General features: G+C 31.7%; 1 protein-coding gene across 1 annotated transcript; it reads left to right on the forward strand.

The window, feature by feature from the left end:
* The first annotated feature begins 862 nt into the window (after positions 1-862).
* LOC134694097 (uncharacterized) lies at positions 863-17,245 on the forward strand. Its single transcript, XM_063555092.1, has 7 exons — positions 863-1,036; positions 3,230-3,301; positions 4,794-4,865; positions 6,415-6,486; positions 12,175-12,311; positions 15,604-15,678; positions 16,612-17,245. Exons 1-7 carry the CDS (start codon positions 999-1,001, stop codon positions 17,196-17,198), a joined length of 1,053 nt encoding a protein of 350 aa, XP_063411162.1. The 5' UTR covers positions 863-998; the 3' UTR covers positions 17,199-17,245.
* Positions 17,246-23,622: the final 6,377 nt, after the last annotated feature.

Raw genomic sequence — 23,622 nt, forward strand, 5'->3', positions numbered from 1 at the left:
AGTAATCTGATTCTTCAAAATATTATTTCCCTTCGTGTGTTGCTGATTTGATTTTGGGATTATCAGATTCAGCTTTTTGTGAAAACACTTTTTAGATATCCTACAAAAGTTTACAAATCTGTGACAATGAATTTCGTATAACGTCTTAAAAGTGTACTACTTCCATATGAATAGGTACCAGGATTATAATGTAATTGGTCAGACGCGCGTTTCGTCTACTCGTCAGTGACGCGCATTACAAAATGTTTTTAAGCCAAACACGTGAAAAGTTGAAGAGCATTGTGGATCCAGCATTCCAAAAAGATATTCCAAATACGCCAAACAAGTGAAAAGTTGAAGACATTGAGGATTCAGCATTATAAAAGTGTTGTCTACTGGTGATACACTCGAGGACGAAACGTCCACGAGCAATGGCATCGACCCAGTGGTGTAAATAGTTATTAATGGTACCAGAATTATCATTTAGTACGCCATACGCGCGTTTCGTCTACATAAGACTCGTCAGTGACGCTCATATCAAAATAGTTTTAAACCATCAAATACATTGAAGTTGAAGAGCATTGAGGATTCAAAATTTCAAAAAGTTATGCCAAATACGGCTAAGGTAATATATGCCTAGGTCCAGAAAATCATTAGTTTTTCGAAGAATTCAAAGCTTTGTAAACAGGAATTTATAAAAATTACCACATTATTGATATTCATGTCAACACCGAAGTGTTGGGTACTGGTATGGTGCAACAAAACTGTCCAAATATCAGATTGTAAAGTTTGTATTGCAGACAAAGAACGAACATCCTACTGTTACCATAAATCATTAGGGTCAGCAATCGATCATGCTTTTTATTTTAATTAAAACATTTTTCAGTGTTCATGCAATATTTTAATTATTTTTTTCCAAGACTATCATGTATATGACAAAATTGATGTAGCAGTTTGCTTCAAACGTTTTATTTGGTATTTGCAGGGACCTAGGACAGAACCAAATAACAACACTGGACATGAATCTCTTTGATAATTTGACGGCTCTTTCCAGTCTGTAAGTAAACATTTTTGCCTTCGTGTGTTGCTTATTTACAATTTTTAAATTTCCTACAAAGGTTTACAAATTCGTAACACTGAATTTCGTATTACGTCTAAGTGTACTATTTTGTAAGAATAAACATAGGGAAGTTGAGATTTATGATATTTAATTAACAAGATAGCTCAAGATGAAATCAAATTTTATCAATGGGGAAATTACCCTAGATCGTGTCAGGTAAAACAAAAAATAAAAAACAACGCTCAATTGAGAAGAGAAATCAATTTTTTATTGATATTGACAGCAAAAGAAATAACATTGGCAATCAGGTGCCATGAATAAGTACACCTTTGATAAGATATACTCATATCGGAGCAGTAAAAGTTTTCCACTTTGTACTACTGAAATTTGACTTCCTTGAGTTTTTTTTCCAAACGCAAACTCCTTAATAAAAGGTTCTTGTTCTTTATAATTGCTTACATCCTTCTTATCTGAATTTTGTGGATAGTTGTCTCATTGGCAATAATAACACATCTGATTATTTAAAAAACATGAACTTTGTTAGACCCTATCGTTTGATAAACCCATCTGAGATGTTACTTTCGTCTATGATACCAAATTTTAGAGCAATGTACAATATTTAATGTTATATATGATATTTAAAAGAAAATATCTCTATGTAATGTGACAATATAAAAAAGAAGATGCGGTATGATTGCCAATGAGACAACTATCAACAAAAGACCAAACTGACACAGACATTAACAACTATAGGTTGCCGTATGGCCTCCAACAATCAGCATAAAAAAGCCCATACCGCATAGTCAGCTATAAAATGCCCTTATAAGACAATGTAAAACAACTCAAACGAGATATCCAACGGCCGTGTTTATCTAAAAAAAAATAAACGAAAAACAAATATGTAACACATAAACAAACGACAACCACTGAATTTGCAGGCTCCTGACTTGAGACAGGCACAGACATACATAGTGTGGCGGGGATAAACATGTTAGCGGGATCCCAACCCTCCCCTTATCTGGGACAGTGGTATAACAGTACAACATAAGAACGAACTAAATAACAGAAAAAGGCTTAATTCATCAGATGGTCAAAAATACAAGTCTGATTCTGATAGGATGCAACCATACCATGTCATCTTTTTTGTTTATATCAAATAAAAGTCGTTTAATATAATGCAACTTCATATATGAGTTACCTTGAGCTCATCTCAATGTTTGCAATGGGGAGGCTGTGTCATTTTATTTTGAAGTGCATTGATAAATCAAGTTATAACGTCTACGATTAGTCATTTATTGTTTATTTAATTGAACACCAAGTTGTACAATGTTACAATTTTTAGTTGAACATTTTATATTTTATAAAAAAATGTATCACCCACTTAATGTCTAAGATTATTTCTTGTCGATCCTTGTGTGTTTTTTTTTATAAAGATATACGTAAAAGTTAAGGAGGTGTGTATACATTTCGTTTTTATTTAACGTGGTACGATTTCAAAGAAGTAAATAGTTAGAACATTTGGATGGTTATGATTGATGCTTATAATGTCTAAGATTATTTCTTGTCGATCCTTGTGTGTTTTTTTTATAAAGATATACGTAAAAGTTAAGGAGATGTGTATACATTTCGTTTTTATTTAACGTGGTACGATTTCAAAGAAGTAAATAGTTAGAACATTTGGATGGTTATGATTGATGTGAATGATAAAGCAACTAAATTGATATGAGTTTTGTCGATACAGGGGGTCATCCTAATTAACAATAATTTAAAAGTTTAAACTTTTAGACCTGCATTTTCAAACAGTTCAAACTACACATATACGGCCTGAATAATGTAAAACAGTAAATGAAAAACAATTATGACATAATTATGTATATAACAATAAATACCAAACTTTGAATTATTTGCTAAAATTTGACTTAAACGAGTACATTAATGTGGAGGTCTTGATCAGATTTTGATTCAGTCAGAAAATATTTCGGTCAAAAGATCAGAATTAAGATATGACAACAATTGTTTCAACATAGCTGTTGTAAATTCAGTCAGTACGATAATTGTATATGTCTTGAATTCAATTTTGATTATGCATATGAACTACTTGAAGACCATATTTCCTTCAAAGATGTACAATAAACATGTTCTATGTTAAATGATTTTAAGATGCATCCTTTTCTAAATGTTCTTTTGCAGGTGGTTAGACAATAATAAAATTACAACAGTAGAGGTCCACCTCTTTCGAGGTTTGACAGCCCTATCAAAATTGTAAGTAATTTGATTTTGCTTGTTTGCTCTCGTGTTAATTTAATCTATCTTTTTTCAAACATTTTTAAAATTTCCAACCAAAGTTTTTTTAATTTGTGTCAATTCAATTGGTATTACCTGTAGGATGCAATACTTTTAAGAAACCTAAAATACGTGTTGCTTATTCTTTGGTTTTCTATGTTGTGTCATGTGTACTATTGTTTGTTTGTCTTTTTTTTAATTCTTAGCCATCGAGTTGTCAGTTTATTTCCGATTTATGAGTTTGTCTGTCCCTCTGGTATTTGTTTTCCCTTTTGTTTTATTTCAATTCGACTTTATCGTATTCTGTCCCAAAACTAACATGACAATTACAGATTAAATTGCAACCTATAGTTATTAAATAAAGAATTATAACTTTATTATTAAATCAATTTTTAACTTTGAATTTTTCGAAAAACTAATGATTTTCTTACCCCAGGAGTAGATTACCTTAGCCGTATTTTGCACAACTATTTAGAATTTTGGATCCTCAATGCTCTTCAACTTTGTAATTATTTGGCTTTTTAAATATTTCGATTTGAGCGTCACTGGTGAGTCTTATGTAGACGAAACGCGCGTCTGGCGTATAAAATTATAATCCTGGTACTTTTGATAACTATTTACACCACTGGGTCGATGCCACTGCTGGTGGACGTTTCGTCCCCGAGGGTATCACCAGCCCAGTAGTCAGCACTTCGGTGTTGACATGAATATCAATTATATGGTCATTTTTATAAATTTTCTGTTTACTAAACTTTGAATTTTTCGAAAAACTAAGGACTTTCTTACCCCAGGAGTAGATTACCTTAGCCGTATTTGGCATAACTATTTGGAATTTTGGATCCTCAATGCTCTTCAACTTTGTATTTATTTGGCTTTTTAAATATTTCGATCTGAGCGTCACTGATGAGTCTTATGTAGACGAAACGCGCGTCTTGCGTATAAAATTATAATCCTGGTACTTTTGATAACTATTTAAAATCAATTTGTCCAAAAAAAGGTAGGGTTCAACATTTTTAGATTTCCTGAATCTTGTAAAACAATGCATCACTTAAATTGCATTCTTGGTGTAGTCTAACTTGTCACATTTTCTAAGATGGTTATGTAACATTCTGATAACCAATTGTAAACAACATAAATGTTTGGTACCTGTTATAATCAAACACCGAAATGTTGTCTACTAGGCTGGTGATACCCTCGGGGACGAAACGTCCACCAGCAGCAAAACTGTCAAAAGATCAGATTGTTAAGTTTTATTATTGCAGGCGTATATCAAACATCCCGATGGTAATATAAATCATTAAAGTCAGCCATTAATCATGCTTTTTACTTTAATTAAAACGTCTTTCAGTATTCGTGCAATTTTTTAATCAATTTTAAACATATGTTTCCAACTTCATTGGTCTTTTTTTCCGAGATTATCATGTGTATGACAGAATTGATCAACAGTTGCTACAAAAGTTTTATTTTGCAGGAATCTGAGACACAACCGAATAACAACACTGGACATTAATCTCTTTAATAATTTGACGGCTCTTTCCGGCCTGTAAGTATTCTGATTCTACAAAACATGATCTGCCTTCGTGTGTTGCTGATTTGATTTTGGGATGATCTAATTCAGCTTTTTGAAAATAATTTTTATATTTCCTACACAAATTTACAAATTCGTGACAATGAATTTCGTATTACGTCTTCAAAGTGTACTTTTTTCAAAGAATAAACATAAGGAAATTGAGATTTATGATATTAAATTTACAAGATAGCTCAAGTTGATATAAAATATCAATAAGGAAATTACCCTAAATAGTTTGAGATAAAAAAAGAAATAAAAAAACCGTTCAATTGAAAAGAGATGACAAATTTTCATTGATATTGAGAGCAAAAGAAATATCATTGTCAATAAGGTGCCATGACAAGAAATACGTACATCGGAACAGTAACCTTTCCCACTTTGTACTACTGAAATTAAACTTTCTTTTCTTTTTTCCAAAAGCAAACTCTTTGTTAAAGGCTTATTGTTTTCTATAATTGCTTTTATCCTTTTTACTTGAATTTTGTGGATAGTTGTCTCATTGGCAATACTAACACATCTCTTTGTTTAAAAACGTGAACTTTATTAGACCCTATCGTTTGAAAAAGCTATCTGAATAGTTATCAAAGGTACCAAGATTATAATTGTGTACGTCAGACGCGCGTTTCGTCTTCATAAGACTCGTCAGTGACGCTCATATCAAAATATTTATAAGGCCAAACAAGTACAAAGTTGACGCCATCACGAGTTGGTTGACTGTTATGGAATAACCGTTTCACAAATGATATCGGATATGTTCCTTACGTCGTAACTACAATCCCCTTCCCTTTTATGAATTTGACCTACCGAATTAGACTTTTTACCGGATTTGTAATCACATAAGCAACACGACGGGTGCCGCATGTGGAGCAGGATATGCTTACCCTTCCGGAGCACCTGAGATCACCCCTAGTTTTTGTTGGGGTTCGTGTTGTTTATTCTTTAGTTTTCTATGTTGTGTCATGTGTACTTTTGTTTTTCTGTTTGTCTTTTTCATTTTTAGCCATGGCGTTGTCAGTTTGTTTTAGATTTACGAGTCTGACTGTCCCTTTGGTATCTTTTGTCCCTCTTTTGAACATCATTGAGGATCAATCATTCCAAATATTGTGCCAAATACATGAAATACGGCTAAGGTAATCTATGCCTGGGATAAGAAAATAATAGTTTTGGTAAAATTTATAAAAATGACCACATTATTGATATTCATGTCAACACCGAAGTGTTGTCTACTAGGCTGGTGATACCCTTGGGAACGAAATGTCCACCAGCATCAAAACTATCAAAAGATAAGATTGTTAAGTTTGTATTGCAGGCATAGAACACACATCCCACCGATAACATAAATCATTAAAGTCAGCCATTAATCATGATTTTTACATTAATTAAAATATCTTTCAGTATTCATGCAAATTTTTGAATCAATTCTAAATATATGTTTCACACTTCATTGGTCTTCTTTTTCTAAGATTATTATGTATATGATAGAATTGATGTAGCAGTTTGTTTCAAAAGTTTTATTTTGCAGGGACCTGGGACAGAACCAAATAACAACACTGGACATTAATCTCTTTGATAAATTGACGGCTCTTTCCAGTCTGTAAGTAAACATTTTTGCCTTCGTGTGTTGCTTATTTACAATTTTTAAATTTCCTACAAAGGTTTACTAATTCGTAACACTGAATTTCGTATTACGTCTAAGTGTACTATTTTGTTAGAATAACATAGGGAAGTTGAGATTTATGATATTAAATTAACGAGATGTCTCAAGATGATATCAAATTTTATCAATGGGGAAATTACCCTAGATCGTTTCAGGTAAAAAATAATAAAAAAAACAAAGCTCAATTGAGAAGAGATAACATTTTTTTATTGAAATTGAGAGCAAAAGAAATAACATTGGCAATCAGGTGCCATGCATAAGTGCACCTTTGATAAGATATACTCATATCGGAGCAGTAAAAGTTTTCCACTTTGTACTACTGAAATTTGACTTTCTTGAGGTTTTTTTTTCAAACGCAAACTCCTTGATAAAAGGTTCTTGTTCTTTATAATTGCTTACATCCTTTTTATTTGAATGTTGTGGATAGTTGTCTCATTGGCAATAATAACACATCTAATTATTTAAAAAAAACACGAACTTTATTAGACCCTATCGTTTAATAAACCCATCTGAAATGTTACTTTCGTCTATGATATCCAATTTAAGAGCAATGTACAGTATTCAATGTTATATATGATATTTAAAAGAAAATATCTCTATGTAATGTGACAATGTAAAAAAGAAGATGTGGTATGATTGCCAATGAGACAACTATCAACAAAAGACCAAATTGACAAAGACATTAACAACTATAGGTCGCCGTACGGCCTTCAACAATGAACATAACAAAGCCCATACCGCATAGTCAGCTATAAAATGCCCTGATAAGACAATGACAAACAACTCAAACGAGGTACAAATATGTAAAACATAAAAAAACGACAACCACTGAATTTGCAGGCTCCTGACTTGAGACAGGCACATACATAAATAGTGTGGCGGTGATAAACATGTTAGCGGGATCCCAACCCTCCCCTAATCTGGGACAGTGGTATAACAGTACAACATAAGAACGAACTATAAACAACCGTTGAAAAAGGCAAAACTCATCAGATGGTCAAAAATACTAGTCTGATTCTGATAGGTTGCAATCATACCATGTCATCTTATTTTGTTTATATCAAATAAAAGTCGTTTAATATAATGCAACTTCATATATGAGTTACCTTGAGCTCATCTCAATGTTTGCAATGGGCAGGCTGTGTTATTTTATTTCGAAGTACATTGATAAATCCAGTGATAACGTCTACGATTAGTCATTCATTGTTTTTTTAATTGAACACAAGTTGTACTATGTTTCAATTTTTAGTTGAATATTTTATATTTTATAAAAAAATGTATCACCGAATTAATGCCTAAGATTATTTCTAGTCCTTGTGTTTTTTTAAAACAAAATATACGTAAAAGTTAGGGAGATGTGTATACATTTTGTTTTTATTTAACGTGGTACGATTTCAAATAAGTAATCAGTTAGAACATTTGGATGGTTATGATTGATGTGAATGATAAAGCAACTAAATTGATATGAATTTTGTCGATACAGGGGTTCATTCTTATTAACAACAATTCAAAAGTTTACACTTTTAGACCTGCATTTTCAAACAGTTCAAACTACACATATACGGCCTGAATAATGTAAAACAGTAAACGAAAAACAATTATGACATATGTATATAACAATAAATACCAAACTTTGAATTATTTGCTAAAATTTGACTTAAACGAGTACATAAATGTGGAGTAATTTATCAGATTTTAATTTAGTCAGGTAATATCTCGGTCAGAAGATCCGTATTAAGATATGCGAACAATGGTTTAAAGATAGGTGTTGTCAATTCAGTCAGTACTATAATAGTATATGTCTTCAATTCAATTTTGATTATGGATATAAACTGTTTGAAGGCCATATTTCCTTCAAAGATGATCAATAAACATGTTTTATCTTAAATGATTTTAAGATGCATCCTTTTTCAAATGCTATTTTGCAGGTGGTTAAACAATAATAATATGTCAACAGTAGAGGTCAGTTTTTTTCGAGGTTTGACGGTTCTATCAAGATAATAAGCATTTTGATTTTTAATTTTGAAAAGTTCTAACCAAAGTTTTTTTTTCTTATTTGTTTCAATTAATTTGGTATTACCTGCTGGGTGCGATACTTTTCCTATTTGTATCAATTAATTTGAAATTACCTGCTGGGTGCGATACTTTTAAGAAACCAAAAATCAGGATTATTTAATTCATCATATATCTAAGGATGATTGTGTCAGTGTTAAGGTTTCCCTGTGTTAGTGTTAGACAAGATACTTTACTGTAGAAGACAAGAATGAGAAGAGAGGAAATGTTTTAAACAATTTTTTCAAAGTAATAAAATCTTGGCATCACAAGATGGTTGACCGTTCTGGAATAACCGTTTCACAAATGATATCCAATATGTTCCTTACATCGTAGCTATAATCCACTTCCCTTTCATGATTATGACCTACCGAATTAGACTATTTACCGGATGTGTCATTACATGAACAGGACGACGGGTTCCACATGTGAAACAGGATCAGCTTGCCATTCCGAAGCAACTGAAATCACCCGTAGTTTTTGGTTAGGTTCGTGTTGTTAATTCTTTAGTATTCTTTGTTGTGTCATGTGTAATATTGTTTGTCTGTTTGTCTTTTTCATTTTAAGTCATGACGTTGTCAGTTTGTTTTAGATTCATGAGTTTGACTGTCCCTTTGGAATCTTTCGTCCCTCTTGTTTTACTAGAGACAATTGAGCTGATCTGTAACAATAACATCTCCATGCCTTATATATCATGTATTGTAGTACGACGTTAGATTAAAACTGACGAGGAAAGGTAACACACAAGTGGTCGTGTGGTCTAGCGAGACGGCTTCAGTGCAGGCGATTTGGTGTCACGATATCACAGTAGCATGGGTTCGAATCCCGGCGAGGGAAGAACAAAAACTTTTCGAAAGCAAATTAACAGATCTAACATTGTTGGGTTGATGTTTAGACGAGTTGTATATACATTATATATACAGCCATGTATCACCATTATTGATTGCAATCCGATGGATAAACCTATGATTGCTTTTGATAAAAACCGCAATTTTTATACGTGTGCATGTAAAACATATTTCGTTATAGAAGGGTCTGAAAACAGCACAAACAACATTTTCCAAAAGACCAAAAAAGTGAAAAAGTATATTTTAACAAAACGCATTTGAATAACAGGTCGAACAACTGATGTTCTTTAACCCTGCCGACTGCCATTGGCGATGTCAAATAAAATTGATCACAAGATGTAACAAAATGGATCTTATTATTAATTTAATCCTAAACAGATTTTTTTATATGTATTTATATATATATATACAACTCGTCTGAACATCAACACAACAATATTAGATTTGTGCTTTCGCAAATATTTTGTTCTTCCCTCGCTGGGATTCGAACCCATGCTTCTGAGATATCGTTACACCAAATCGCCTGCACTATAACCGGCGCTCTAGACCACATGATCACATGTCCAAATGAGCTTCATTTAAATGAAGCTTTTGGTGGCCAGGTGTTACCTTTCAACGTTAGTTTTAATCTATCGTCGTACTACAGTTCATGATATACACGGCATAAAATGTCATATATATATAAATATATACACAAAAAAAAGCTAAAGATTTTGCTATTTCGTAAGGGCCTTTGCGTGTTGAATTTTCCTCAAAGTTCAGTAGTTTTGTGATTTTGAGTTTGACGATACCATTTGTAAGAGAAAAGAAAATAAGAATTTTGATTCTTTCTTTTGACATATTTTTTAGGTCTTCGACGTTAATATGATATGATCTTTCACTTAGTGATACACACAAGTAACAAGCAAGTCAGTCCTAAAGTCACAGATGCACTCTTTCTTTTCATGTTTCAAATGACAAACCCGGACCAGTTTATAGTTGGTTTTTTTAACAGATGTTTTAACTGTGGTAAAAAAAAACTAAACTATGCAAACTTTAATTTTACGTGAAATAGTATAAAAATATGCGTCGTTATGAAATCATGTTCTACTGACAAGAGTAAATCAATTGATCAAACAATCCTTTTTTTCAAAAAATAGATTTGTGAAGCAACAAAAAAAAACTATCTTGAAAAACTAATTTCTAAAAGAGGGTCAAAAGGTACCAGAGGGACAGTCAAACTCATTAATCGAAAATAAACTGACAACACCCGGGCTAAAAATGAAAAAGACAGACACACAATAGTACACATGACACAACACAGAAAAAATTAAATATCCGGCCCTACAAAGTGTTGAATTTAAGACTTAAAAAAGAATAAGAAACACGAATCCCACCAAAAACCAGGGGAGATATTAGGTCCCTACCTTAAAGACCCATTGTGGTCTTCGGCTGTTGTCTGCTCTTTGGTCGGCTTGTCGTCGCTTTGACACATTCCCCATTTCCTTTATCTATTTAATTTTTTAACAAATGTACACATAACACAACGTAGAAAACTAAGGAATAAAGCAACACGAACCCTACAAAAACTTGGGGTGATCGCAGGTTCTCCGGACGGGTTAGCAGATCCTGCTCCACATGCGGCACTCATCGTGTTGCTTAGTTATGTGATAACAAATCCGGTAAAAAGTCTAATGCTTTAGGTCACATTCATGAAAGTTAAGTTTCATTATAAATAAACAAACGTCAACAAACTTATATCTTTTGATAGGCAAACGATCCACCAAATGATCATTTTTTACCTCGGAAATAAGATTAATGACTGAACAGTGTAACTTTTTTAAATGAATAGATACAAGTGACCTCATACTTCAACAATTAGTGCATCTCAGAACATACAAAACTTAAGTATAAATCCAAACAACCATACATTTTCTTTTTGTTATTAAATATTTAAATATTAACGCACAACTTATTACAGATATTTTAGTTTATCGGGAAAGAGTGTTTACTTTTATTCTTGATATTGCATGTACAACATAAAGCCGAAACTATTCCTAATGGATGTCAAATATGCTTGCACATAGTGAAAGTATACTAGTCTGCAAATTAGTTTATGATTAACATTTCATAATCAGTTAAATTGTTAATTTTAAAATACATCTATTATACTGTAAACTATCTTATTTTCGTGGGAGATTTTATTTTCGCGAGTAGAAAAATAACGCGAATATAAATCGTCGCGATCAAATAAATCTTTTTTAAACTTACACCAATTAAATGAGAAAAACGCGATTCTAAAAAGCTGCAAAATGGACTCAAATCGGTATAACGCCAAAAAAGTGGTTTTACAGTATTTAATTTAAAGACATTGACATGATGAAAATGTGGTGTACGACAAAATTATCTATAGACCAAAAATGAAAGTTCAGTACAGGCTACATACAGCACGATTTCAACAATTAAGACAAACCTTAACCCTATTGTAAGCTTTAAAAAGCCAAAAAAAACCAGCAACATATTAAAAATTGAACGAGGGGGAAACAAATGACCAGTTTGATACTACAAACATAAACTAAAATATCAGATATGACAAACAGGGTTGAACGACAAATAACCTATAGAATAGTCAATCAGTAATTGAAACCGACATTTATTTTTTCTTTCAATATGGTAAAAGATGAAATAAGTTTTGTTTTGTTTGAAATAGAATCAACTAATATTACATTTGTACTGTAATCAACAGGTACTTAGACAATAATCCATTGGACTGCTCAACATGTGAATTAAAAAAGTTAAAAAAATTGCTGCGAAAAATGACTAATTCCACTGCTTCGTGTGACCACACACCACTTATTGATCATATCTTCACCAACTGCACAGGTAGTATATCAAATGTAGCTTATAATTGAAACAAAGAAACATTTTATTCTGTGGAATGAAAACAGCGGTATGCAGCATGCAGTTATGTTTTTCAAACAAATAAATTGGACAATCCCGAAAGGCTCCTCCTGATGCCGCTTCAGCGAGTATAAAGTCTTTTATTCGATACAGTTAAATTCTCTAAGAATTAAATTCAGTACACAAATTTAACAATTTATAAGTTTTTACAACTGTTTTGTTTAGTCTTCATTTCTTCAAAAAGCACACATGATTAACCTCGGTAAATTACTACAAACTCATGTCCCAATTATTGCATACAATGTAGTTAATTTCCTCACACTAAGTGCATTCTGGGTATTTACCCATTTGTGCATATTCTGTTAGATCGTTTAATATATAAAGTATTAAACGTGTATTTGTCTCGCTCTTTCTGTTTTTTGCTTATCTGCATTTTCTATATGCCTTTTTGTGTTTTTCTATACAAATGACCTTACTCTGTTCCTATAATTCATGTCATTGTGTAATTGAGCTATGGTAGATTTTAGTAGTATTCTTGTTTTTCGTTTTTGTTCGAGTTCATTGTATATATAAAATTAAGAAATGAAATGGGGAATTTGTCAAAAAAATAAAAACCCTACCAAAGATCAGGAAACAACTAGAGGTCATCAAGGGGTCTTCAATACAGCGAAAATATCCAGCACTCAAAGGTGTGCATCAGCTTGCTTCAAACAAAAATAACTACTATTACAGCGAAATTGAACGTCATACTATTAAAAATTTATAACCGAACTAAATTCAAAATCATAAAAAAACAATGTGACTTTTTGTTTGCTTCTTTGTTAAATATTTGTTTTTTTAAGGTGATTATTAGACAATGCTGACCTATTGTGTCCGTTTATTTTGTTCACAATATGATGTAATTTGAACATGATGAGGTGACAGGTTTAAAAGGCTATACAACAAGGTTATAATGCATATAGTAGGCCGTCAATTTTCTCGTTTAAATTGTTGTACACTTGTCATTCCCGGACTTTTAAAAAAAACTGACTATTCGGTTTGAACTTCGCTTATTGTTGAAGGTCGTATGATGACCTATATTTATTAATTTCTGTGCCATTTGGTCTCTTATGAAAAATTGTCTGTATCAGGTCAGGAATATGACAGTTGTTATTCATTCGTTAGGCGTGTTTGAGCTTTGGATTTTACAATATGGTTAGGTACTTATCCGTTTTGAACTTTCCTCGGAGTACCTTCTTTAATGTTTCTACGTTTTACAGCAATAAGACTGTTCTCATAATTTGTGTATTGCACTGCTGAATAAAAAGTATTTGTTGAATCAAAAATAAAACTTAAAAAAGGACTTAAATCAGTTTTTTTTTAATTGTTTTTATTAGAGATAACATCAGAACATAATGAAGAACAATCAACTGTTTCCAAACAGCAAACACGTTTTATTACGTACAGGTAAGACTAAATTTCTGCTTGGTATTGAGTTTAAATATTTTATTTTTACCATGATTAGAATTACAAATGAAAGTTTGCAATAATATCGTACCATAAAAAGAGAAATGCGATATATACCACAGAGACATTCCACCTCATAGATCGAAAATAAAGTGACAACGCCATGGAAAAAGACAGACAAATAAACAAAGGTAAACAAGAGACAACATAGAAAACGTAAGACTAAGCAACATTGAGCAACACGTACCCCACCAAATATTTAGCGTGATATCTGGTGCTCCGGGAGGGTTTGAAGATCCTGCTTTACATGAGGCATCTGTCGTGTTGCTCGTGGTATAACAAACCTGGTAAATAGGCTTATTCGACAGGCCACTTTTGTGAAAAGGGAATGGGATTGTTGTACTACATAAGGGACATGTTCGATAAATATCTGTAAAACGGATATTCCGTAACAGTCTACCAACTGGCAGTGCCGTCCGTCGTTTTAACGAAGGAATGATTTCAACTAAACGATTTTGAACTCTCTTACGTCCTTGTGAGAAGCAACCCTTTATCATAGGAAATCGTGATCAAAAATACAGAATAGGATTCAGCCTCCGTAAAACAAGACGCTTATGTTTACGTTTGCCATTCTTTATTGTTATGAAACAAAGCAATAACCATATTTTTAATTGGTCTTTTAGTTTGGAACGAGAAATACTTATGTAAAGTGTATAAAATTCATTTTTTTTTAATTCTGTTGCAAGATGAAAGAATCTTAGATTGAAATACTTTTTGACTTTATAAGTATTCACATCTGATAATCTGATTCGCCCCACCTCTAAAATAGGCAGTTTTTCTCAATAACTTTGTACTAACCAGTCAATTGAATGAGTTGCCCTTGTCTATTGATTCAATTTAGAGGGCAACGAAGTTAAGTGGTCTAGCTTTGAACAGCATTGTAACATTCCTAACTGAGGATAAGCAAATTCAGACAATACTGAAACCTGTGTTGAATTTGACAAACTAATATGTCTGGCTCCGACTTGGATTTTTTTCTGTTTTAAGCTGTTTTACTTTATAAAATGTTCAAACTAACATATATATAGCCAATACAGTATGCTGTACTTTGAGACCTTTATCTGGGTTTGCGATTTGTGTACTTCGTACTCGTATATTCGAAAAACGTCTTCAATTAGTTGTTGATACTAAGAATTGATTGTATTTCAAATGTGTCTCTAAAAGAAGGACGAAAGATACCGAAGGGACAGTCAAACTCATAAATCTAAAACAAACTGACAACGCCATGGCTCAAAATGAAAAGACAAACAGAAAAACAATAGTACACATGACACATCATCGAAAACTAAAGAATAAACAACACGAACCCCCCAAAAACTAGGGGTGAAATCAGGTGCTCAGGAAGAGTAAGCAGATCCTGCTCCACATGTGGCACCCGTCGTGTTGCTTATGTGATTACAAATCCGGTAAATAGTATAATTCGGTAGGTCACATTCATCATGATAACTTTCTGTACCCGAATTCTGGTAATCTCTTTGTAAACATATATTCTTGTCGTATCAGTATTTAATATTTTTTTCGCAATCATCTTTTTTCGCCACCATCAATTATGTCAAGAGAAGCCAAACCCTTTCAATCATTTAAATATGATTTAGTACTTGAATAGTTAATACTTTGATTTCTTGTGAAAGTAGTTGCCGACAATTGCATTACTTCTTTGTATGATGTTTATTTGTTGAATAGCTATTTTCTGCAAAAGACATGTTCTTACTCATCTTTGTGATTGATTTTTGCTTGTGAAAATTATTATTTTCATACTTTTTTTCAGAATCAGTAACAACAGAAGCATTTCAATCTTCTGTTGTAACAGATAGTTCAGAAAGAACAACGGAAAGTAGTTCAGGTACGATCTGACCTCGTTTAATTAACGGAAGAGAAAATTAAATATTTATCAAAAAATGAAACACATTCCACTAAAACATATTTAATATATACAGACTAGATGGGAAAAACATATGTAAATCTGCTTATTTGAAGAACACTTTAAAGTTGTCAACACTAAATCAGACATTAAATTTAGATTTGGTATGCACATTTATTATATAGTATTTCATTGTGGTAACACCTAAGTTGAACAAAGATATACAAAAAAGTATATTAATCTGCATTACGTTACATTGCATTAACAATCATCTCTTGAATTGATTGTGTGTGCTTTAAATTTTAATGGTTACCCGTGAGCTTAGAGTGGTAGAACTAATTCATCATTTTATATTAATATTGTTTCAGTCGAACCGCAAATTTATAAAGATTAAGACATTTGAACGTTATTGCTATGTCATTTTGAGGAACGCTTACAAGAAGTTGAATGGTAAGAACAACGATTAGCTTTAGTATATAAAGAACAATAGGTAGTTTCGTTTTTGATACTTACTATATCAAGTGGAATATCTAGACGAGCCCGTAACAGTATCAAAAACGAAACTACCTATTATTCTGTTTATAAGTAATTATGACGTCACACAATGTATTGCCTAATATTTTCAGTGATCCAGCCAGTACGTTGATACTCGAAAATATTAGGCAGTAAATTCAAAGGGAAAATATACGAGTTACCGATAAATCTAAATAGTATCCTACAGAAAACCATTCAATGTTTCAAATGGGTAACAATACACATACTGACATAATAAGTGAAAATTTTGATTGGATCCGCAACATTAATTTTCAAGTGATGGTTGACGACCTTTGGATAAGTGAATCTAAATTCAAACGTAACTAACTAAAATATTGATTTTAATCAGTTGTATAGCAATTGATTGTTAATGTTTTGCAGATATAAGGAAGACTGAAGTAATTGTTTATTTATCGTGTGGAGTTGGCTTTTTTTTCATTCTGAGCTTCAGTATGGCTTGCTTTTACGTTGTTAAAAAATATCGAAATAACCAAAATCTAGGAATTAATCAAATTAATTTAGACAGTGAAACTCAAAGAAGCCCCACTATTTCATCAGAAAGGGGAAGTGGTTACGGATATGCCGAAATCGACGAACTTGAAATGTCTGAATTCATTCTCACACCATCCGAACAACTACATCTAGTACAAGACGACAGCTCAAATGATTCATATGATCAGATCAGTCCACCAAGCAATGACCTTTTAAACCCTTACGAGTCGTTGTTGACTTCCTTGCAGCAGTCGGGGAACGACCAGGATGATTCGGATGAATATAGCCATCCTAATGAAGAGAACAGAGCGTACGACAATCTTTACCAACCCATACGATTCAATCGACAGGACGAGTTCAGACAATATGCTAGTTGTTCAAGTGTACACTATTTTGAAGTCCTGGACGAGCCAGAAGGAAAAGAAAATGATGCACGTATAAGGGAAGACAGTAAACGGTTAAGAAAAACTTGGTAGGAAACACATTGAAAAAACAGTTCAATAGCTGTTTTATATATGCATACATAAATGCGAAATGTGATTAATACTACGTACTCTATAAAATGTTCTACTTTCCTGTTTTGGAAATTATGATTTGAGATGTGCAATGCATGTATGTGAAAGCTTTCAAGTTTTTAAACAGCTGTCATTAAAGTTTTATTGTTTATTAAATAATTTCTCAACCATTATTTCCAAAGCATCTTAGCAAATGTTTTAGGTTTTATTAATTTCTCAACCATTATTTCCAAAGCATCTTAGCAAATGTTTTAGGTTTTATTAATTTCTCAACCACTATTTCCAAAGCATCTTAGCAAATGTTTTAGGTTTTATTAATTTCTCAACCATTATTTCCAAAGCATCTTAGCAAATGTTTTAGGTTTTATTAATTTCTCAACCATTATTTCCAAAGCATCTTAGCAAATGTTTTAGGTTTTATTAATTTCTCAACCATTATTTCCAAAGCATCTTAGCAAATGTTTTAGGTTTTTTATTAATTTCTTAACCATTATTTCCAAAGCATCTTAGCAAATGTTTTAGGTTTTTATTAATTTCTCAACCACTATTTCCAAAGCATCTTAGCAAATGTTTTAGGTTTTATTAATTTCTCAACCATTATTTCCAAAGCATCTTAGCAAATGTTTTAGGTTTTATTAATTTCTCAACCATTATTTCCAAAGCATCTTAGCAAATGTTTTAGGTTTTTATTAATTTCTCAACCACTATTTCCAAAGCATCTTAGCAAATGTTTTAGGTTTTATTAATTTCTCAACCATTATTTCCAAAGCATCTTAGCAAATGTTTTAGGTTTTATTAATTTCTCAACCATTATTTTCAAAGCATCTTAGCAAATGTTTTAGGTTTTTATTAATTTCTCAACCACTATTTCCAAAGCATCTTAGCAAATGTTTTAGGTTTTATTAATTTCTCAACCATTATTTCCAAAGCATCTTAGCAAATGTTTTAGGTTTTATTAATTTCTCAACCATTATTTCCAAAGCATCTTAGCAAATGTTTTAGGTTTTATTAATTTCTCAACCATTATTTCCAAAGCATCTTAGCAAATGTTTTAGGTTTTTATTAATTTCTCAACCATTATTTCCAAAGCATCTTAGCAAATGTTTTAGGTTTTTATTAATTTCTCAACCATTATTTCCAAAGCATCTTAGCAAATGTTTTAGGTTTTATTAATTTCTCAACCATTATTTCCAAAGCATCTTAGCAAATGTTTTAGGTTTTATTAATTTCTCAACCACTATTTCCAAAGCATCTTAGCAAATGTTTTAGGTTTTATTAATTTCTCAACCATTATTTCCAAAGCATCTTAGCAAATGTTTTAGGTTTTATTAATTTCTCAACCATTATTTCCAAAGCATCTTAGCAAATGTTTTAGGTTTTATTAATTTCTCAACCATTATTTCCAAAGCATCTTAGCAAATGTTTTAGGTTTTTATTAATTTTCAACCATTATTTCCAAAGCATCTTAGCAAATGTTTTAGGTTTTTATTAATTTCTCAACCATTATTTCCAAAGCATCTTAGCAAATGTTTTAGGTTTTTGTTGTTCTTTTATATTATTGTATAATCATAAGACAAACACTCTATATTGTGATCATAAATAGAGTAAATCCATTATATTGCGCATGTTAATCGAAAGATAGCAGAGGGGCAATAAAAACCCAATTCGTTGAATGACACATATTACATGTGCAATATCATGGCCAGCATTTTCAAAGGAAGGGAAAGCAAACCCTACGGAGATTAAGAATACCTTATTCATTTTGATATTATCTGTAGCTCGAAGGTCAATGAGCTTTTTCCATGTAATGTAATCTGTGGAATCAGAATGAATGTTAATGTATTGTTTGTATGTAGTTGCACCAGAAATGTACTCACCCTTGAATGGAATGATTTAAGGGTGTCAATCTTAAATGTCTTTTTTGACACACTATCAGAAATTAAAGAATAGGAATTTGTAAGGCAATATAAAATAGAGGATGTGGTATGATTGCCAATGAGTCAACTATCCCAAAAAAGACCAAAATGACACAAACATTAACAACTATAGGTTACAGTACGGCCTTCAACAATGAGCAACGCCCATACCGCATAGTCAGCTATAAAAGGCCCCGATAACACAATGTAAAACAGTTCAAACGAGAATACTAACGGCCTTATGTATGTAAAAAACATTAACGAAAAAACAAATATGTAATACATAAAAAAAAACGACAACGACTGAATTACAGACTCCTGACTTGCGACAGGTGTATACATAAATAATGTGGCGGGGTTAATCATGTTAGCGGGATCCCAACCCTCCCCCAAACCTGGGACAGTGGTATAACAGTACAACATACGAACGAACTATAAAAATCAGTTGAAAAGTGCTTAACTCGTCAGATAGACTAAACATACAATGTTTATTTAGAAAAAAACACATTAAAAGTAGATACACTTTTGTGCTTCCAATAATTCAAACAAAAAGACTTATTAGCCAATTTATTACAGATATTTTACCAATTAAGTATTCTTGTAACTCATATAATTGTTATCAATTATAATATGTTTAAGAAGCATAATCTTCATAAGCAACAAATCCTCAAATATAAAGGTTTATCTTACCTGATAAGGATTTCTAGGAATATGATTGGTTAAAAGTGTCCTCGTGGAGACCGTGAATATTTGATATTAGGTTGGTAAGGAGGCGGGGCTTATTTCATACACGGTTAGTAGTGATGTTACGTCCCTTTTAAAACAAAACGTTATTTAGAAAAACTCTAAAAGGTTCCAACAGAGGAAGAAATTGATAATTAAGATTGAAATAAATTCATAAAACATTTTAATCTTAGAAGTTGTTTTTGTTGGCATTTGTGTCTAGTAGGATCAACGGAAGTAGTGATGCTAACATCATCGAATACTTGCTCGCTTCGATAGATCACTGGTCTCAATTTGTATAAATCAAGATTTTGATAGAGTCTTAATTTGAATTGACATGATTCATTTGTCATCGTGCAATTACCGAAGAAGGATATCTGTTATCCGAAATATCAACATATTGTTCGTTTTATTGTGTTTTTGGTGATGTTGTATTCTTTAAGACTTGTTATATATTATATTATGTAGTGTACAGCATCATGTTTATATGATCCATCGCCCCGTAAGATTTATCGTTGACTATTTATTCAGTCATTTTATATATATATATATATATATATATATATAAGAGATTTAAACTATGTCAAGGAACTCCTGTCCTCAGTCTTAGTCTTTTTTTAAAACAGGAGCCTAATTGTGTCCTGTTTTGTTTCAGGATTGACGATATGTTTTAATTTATCTATATCATTCAAGTAAATATATTTATTTTTATTAAAAAAATCTTATCATAATTGTCCATTTATTTTTCATTTGAAAAAGAAATGAAACTCATCATCTAGTACAACACAATGTGTACAAAGTCTTGAATCTCTGGGAATTTTCCTGTATCTACCAGTTTTTATTAATAAGTAGTGGTCACTTATTCAAAATTTACAAATTAGTTGTCTAAATTCAAAGTTTTGAGAAAGTAGGTATGGTTCAAAGTTATAGCTTTTCTTTATATTTTTTTAAAAGTTGAAGTATGCTATTCTCTTGTTAATTAAAGGTTTTATCATTTTCATAGGAGTTTTCTGAATTTTGTTTGTATATTAGCCTATTATTTTTATCCTTATTTTGGTTAACAATTTTTAAATAATTTTGACTTCTGACATGATTTACATAGGAGTACCAAGAATAAATACCTGCATTATGTAAAGTTTTTGCCAAATTTAGTGTCTCTCTCTTAGTAAGAGACTAGTTTCTTCCCTTAATAGTCTATCATGAAAAAGCAGAGTTTGTCTTTATATAAAGCAATCAATAGGGTAGCTGCCTAATTCAGATCGAGCAGCTATATTACAAGAGCATTTTTTTACTCCTAAAGTTAACTTTAACTTTAAAAGAATCTGAGTATGCATTCATATACTATATTTCACTGTTATAAGTTAATATTGGTCTAACGAGTGAGATAAGTAAATGGTTTGACAGGAGTCTGATGAATCGGATTACAATATGTTTTTATAGAATATATTACTTTCATAGATTTTTTGGCTAATTCTTGTGCTGGATGAATAAGATTTCCATTCTGACTAATGTTATTACAAAGAAATTTATTTTTTTCATTTCCTCTTATTTGGACTATTATAATTTAAAGAATGGTTAAGATTTTTCCTATTGTTCCTTGTGCTTAAAATCAAAGTTTTATGCTGTTTTTACAATTTACAGTAAACTGTTAAGGTTTATGTACCTTTCTGTAGCCATTTTTGTACGAATTTTTCAAACCTCAACTGTATCAAAACTACAAATATAATGATTAATAGAGACAGGCCATTTAGTACATATTCCAAGAGGAAACTTGATGCAAAGCATTATTTTTACTGTTTCTTTGCATTTGATAGAAAAAGAGGTCTTTGTGGCAAATAAATCAAGATTTTTATAGGGCTATCTCTATTATTCATTATATCTATAGTTTTGATACAATTGAAGTTTGCAAAGTTCGTACAAAAATGGCTACAGAAGGGTACATAAACCTTAACTTCCACAGTATTGAAACAAATGGTTTAAATTTGCTTGAAGACCCTCTTTAGTTTCAGACATTATCAAAATATCATCAGCAAATATGAGGCTTCCAATATTTGTCTGTTCTATTTTCAAGGGATCACAGTCATCCTGTTTAAAAATCTGAGGTAGATTATTTATGAAAATATTGAATGAGGTGGGCTAAAAGAATCCCCTTGTCTTACCCCTCTAGTTACTTCAAACCAGTTAGTGAGTTTACCATTAATCATATTTGAAGATTTTGTGATTGAATACATATTTTTTATTACTTGATACATTTTACTGTCAATACCCTTAGACAAAATTGTATATGATAAAGCTGTTCTCCAAATGGGGTTAAATGCTTTACGTAAGCCAACAAAACAAATATATAATGGTTTCTTTTTTTTTAAATTTAAATAGTTATTAATTAAAGTTTTATAGAAATAGACTATCTTTATTTCTTAATCTTGGAAGAAATCAAATTGTTTCCTGGCTAAATTTGTTTTCCATATATATGTACATATAAAAAAGAAGATGTGGTATTATTGCCTATGAGACAACTATCCACAAAGGACCAAAAATGACACAAACATCAACAACTATAGGTAACCGTACGGCCTTCAACAATGAGCAAAGCCCATACCGCATAGTCATCTATAAGAGGTCCCGATAAGACAATGAAAAACAATTCAATCAAGAAAACTAACGGCGCTATATATTTAAAAAAAAAATTAACGAAAAACAAATATGTTACACATAAACAAACGACAACCACTGAGTTACAGAATCCTGACTTGTATTTAATTATTCTGTTATTTAAATTTGAACTACATATTTTGGCAATACCCTTTATAAGAGATATTCCTCTGTAGTTATTTGGGTCTTTGGAATCTCCCGACTTAAATATTGGCACTAATACAGAATATGGCCATATTTCAGGGGAATATGTTGAATTAAGAACAAGAAGGTTATATAATTTAGTGTAGCATCTAATATTTACAGAACTACAATATTTAATCACCTCATTTACAATGGAGTCTTGTCCAGAGCATTTTTTCATTTAAAGGGATTTAATAACTTTATTATATAACGATCGATTCTAGGATACACCAATCACAATTTTTTTCTAGGGTTGAACTTTCACGATCTGTTCGGGGGTAAAACTGTCACGAACAGTTCTAGGGTAGAACTTACATGATCAGTTCTAGGGTTGGATTTTCATATCAGTTCTAGGGTTGAACTTTCACGATCAGTTCTAGGGTAGATTTTTAATATCAGTTCTAGGGTTGAACTATTACGATCGGATTAAGTTTGAATTCTTACGATCAATTTTAGGGTACAAGAATATTTTCTATGATAGAACTTTAGCGATCGGGTCTAGGGTACAACAATCATAATCTTTTCTAGGGTTGAACTTTCTCGATCAGTTCTAAGGTAGAACTTTTAACGTTCAGTTCCAGGGTTGAACTTTCACGATCATGCAGTTCTAGAGTTGAACTTTATCGATTAGTTCTAGTGAAGAACTTTTACGATCAGTTCTAGGGTTAAACTTTCACGATCGGTTCTAGAGTTGAACTGTCACGATTTGTTGTCGAGTAGAAATTTTACGATCAGTTCTAGGATTAACCTTTCTCGATCAGTTCTAGGGAAATACTTTCAAAACATTTCTAGGGTTGAACTTTCATGATCAGTTTTACTGTTGAACTTTCATGATAAGTTTTTTTTCTTTTTATACTGGCGTTTCTTTAGAATCGAGCTAGTTTTCTTTTCAAGGATATTTGAAAATACAT

This window comes from Mytilus trossulus, chromosome 13 (genome assembly GCF_036588685.1).
Source record: "Mytilus trossulus isolate FHL-02 chromosome 13, PNRI_Mtr1.1.1.hap1, whole genome shotgun sequence".
In the NCBI taxonomy this organism is placed as follows: Eukaryota; Metazoa; Mollusca; class Bivalvia; order Mytilida; family Mytilidae; genus Mytilus; species Mytilus trossulus.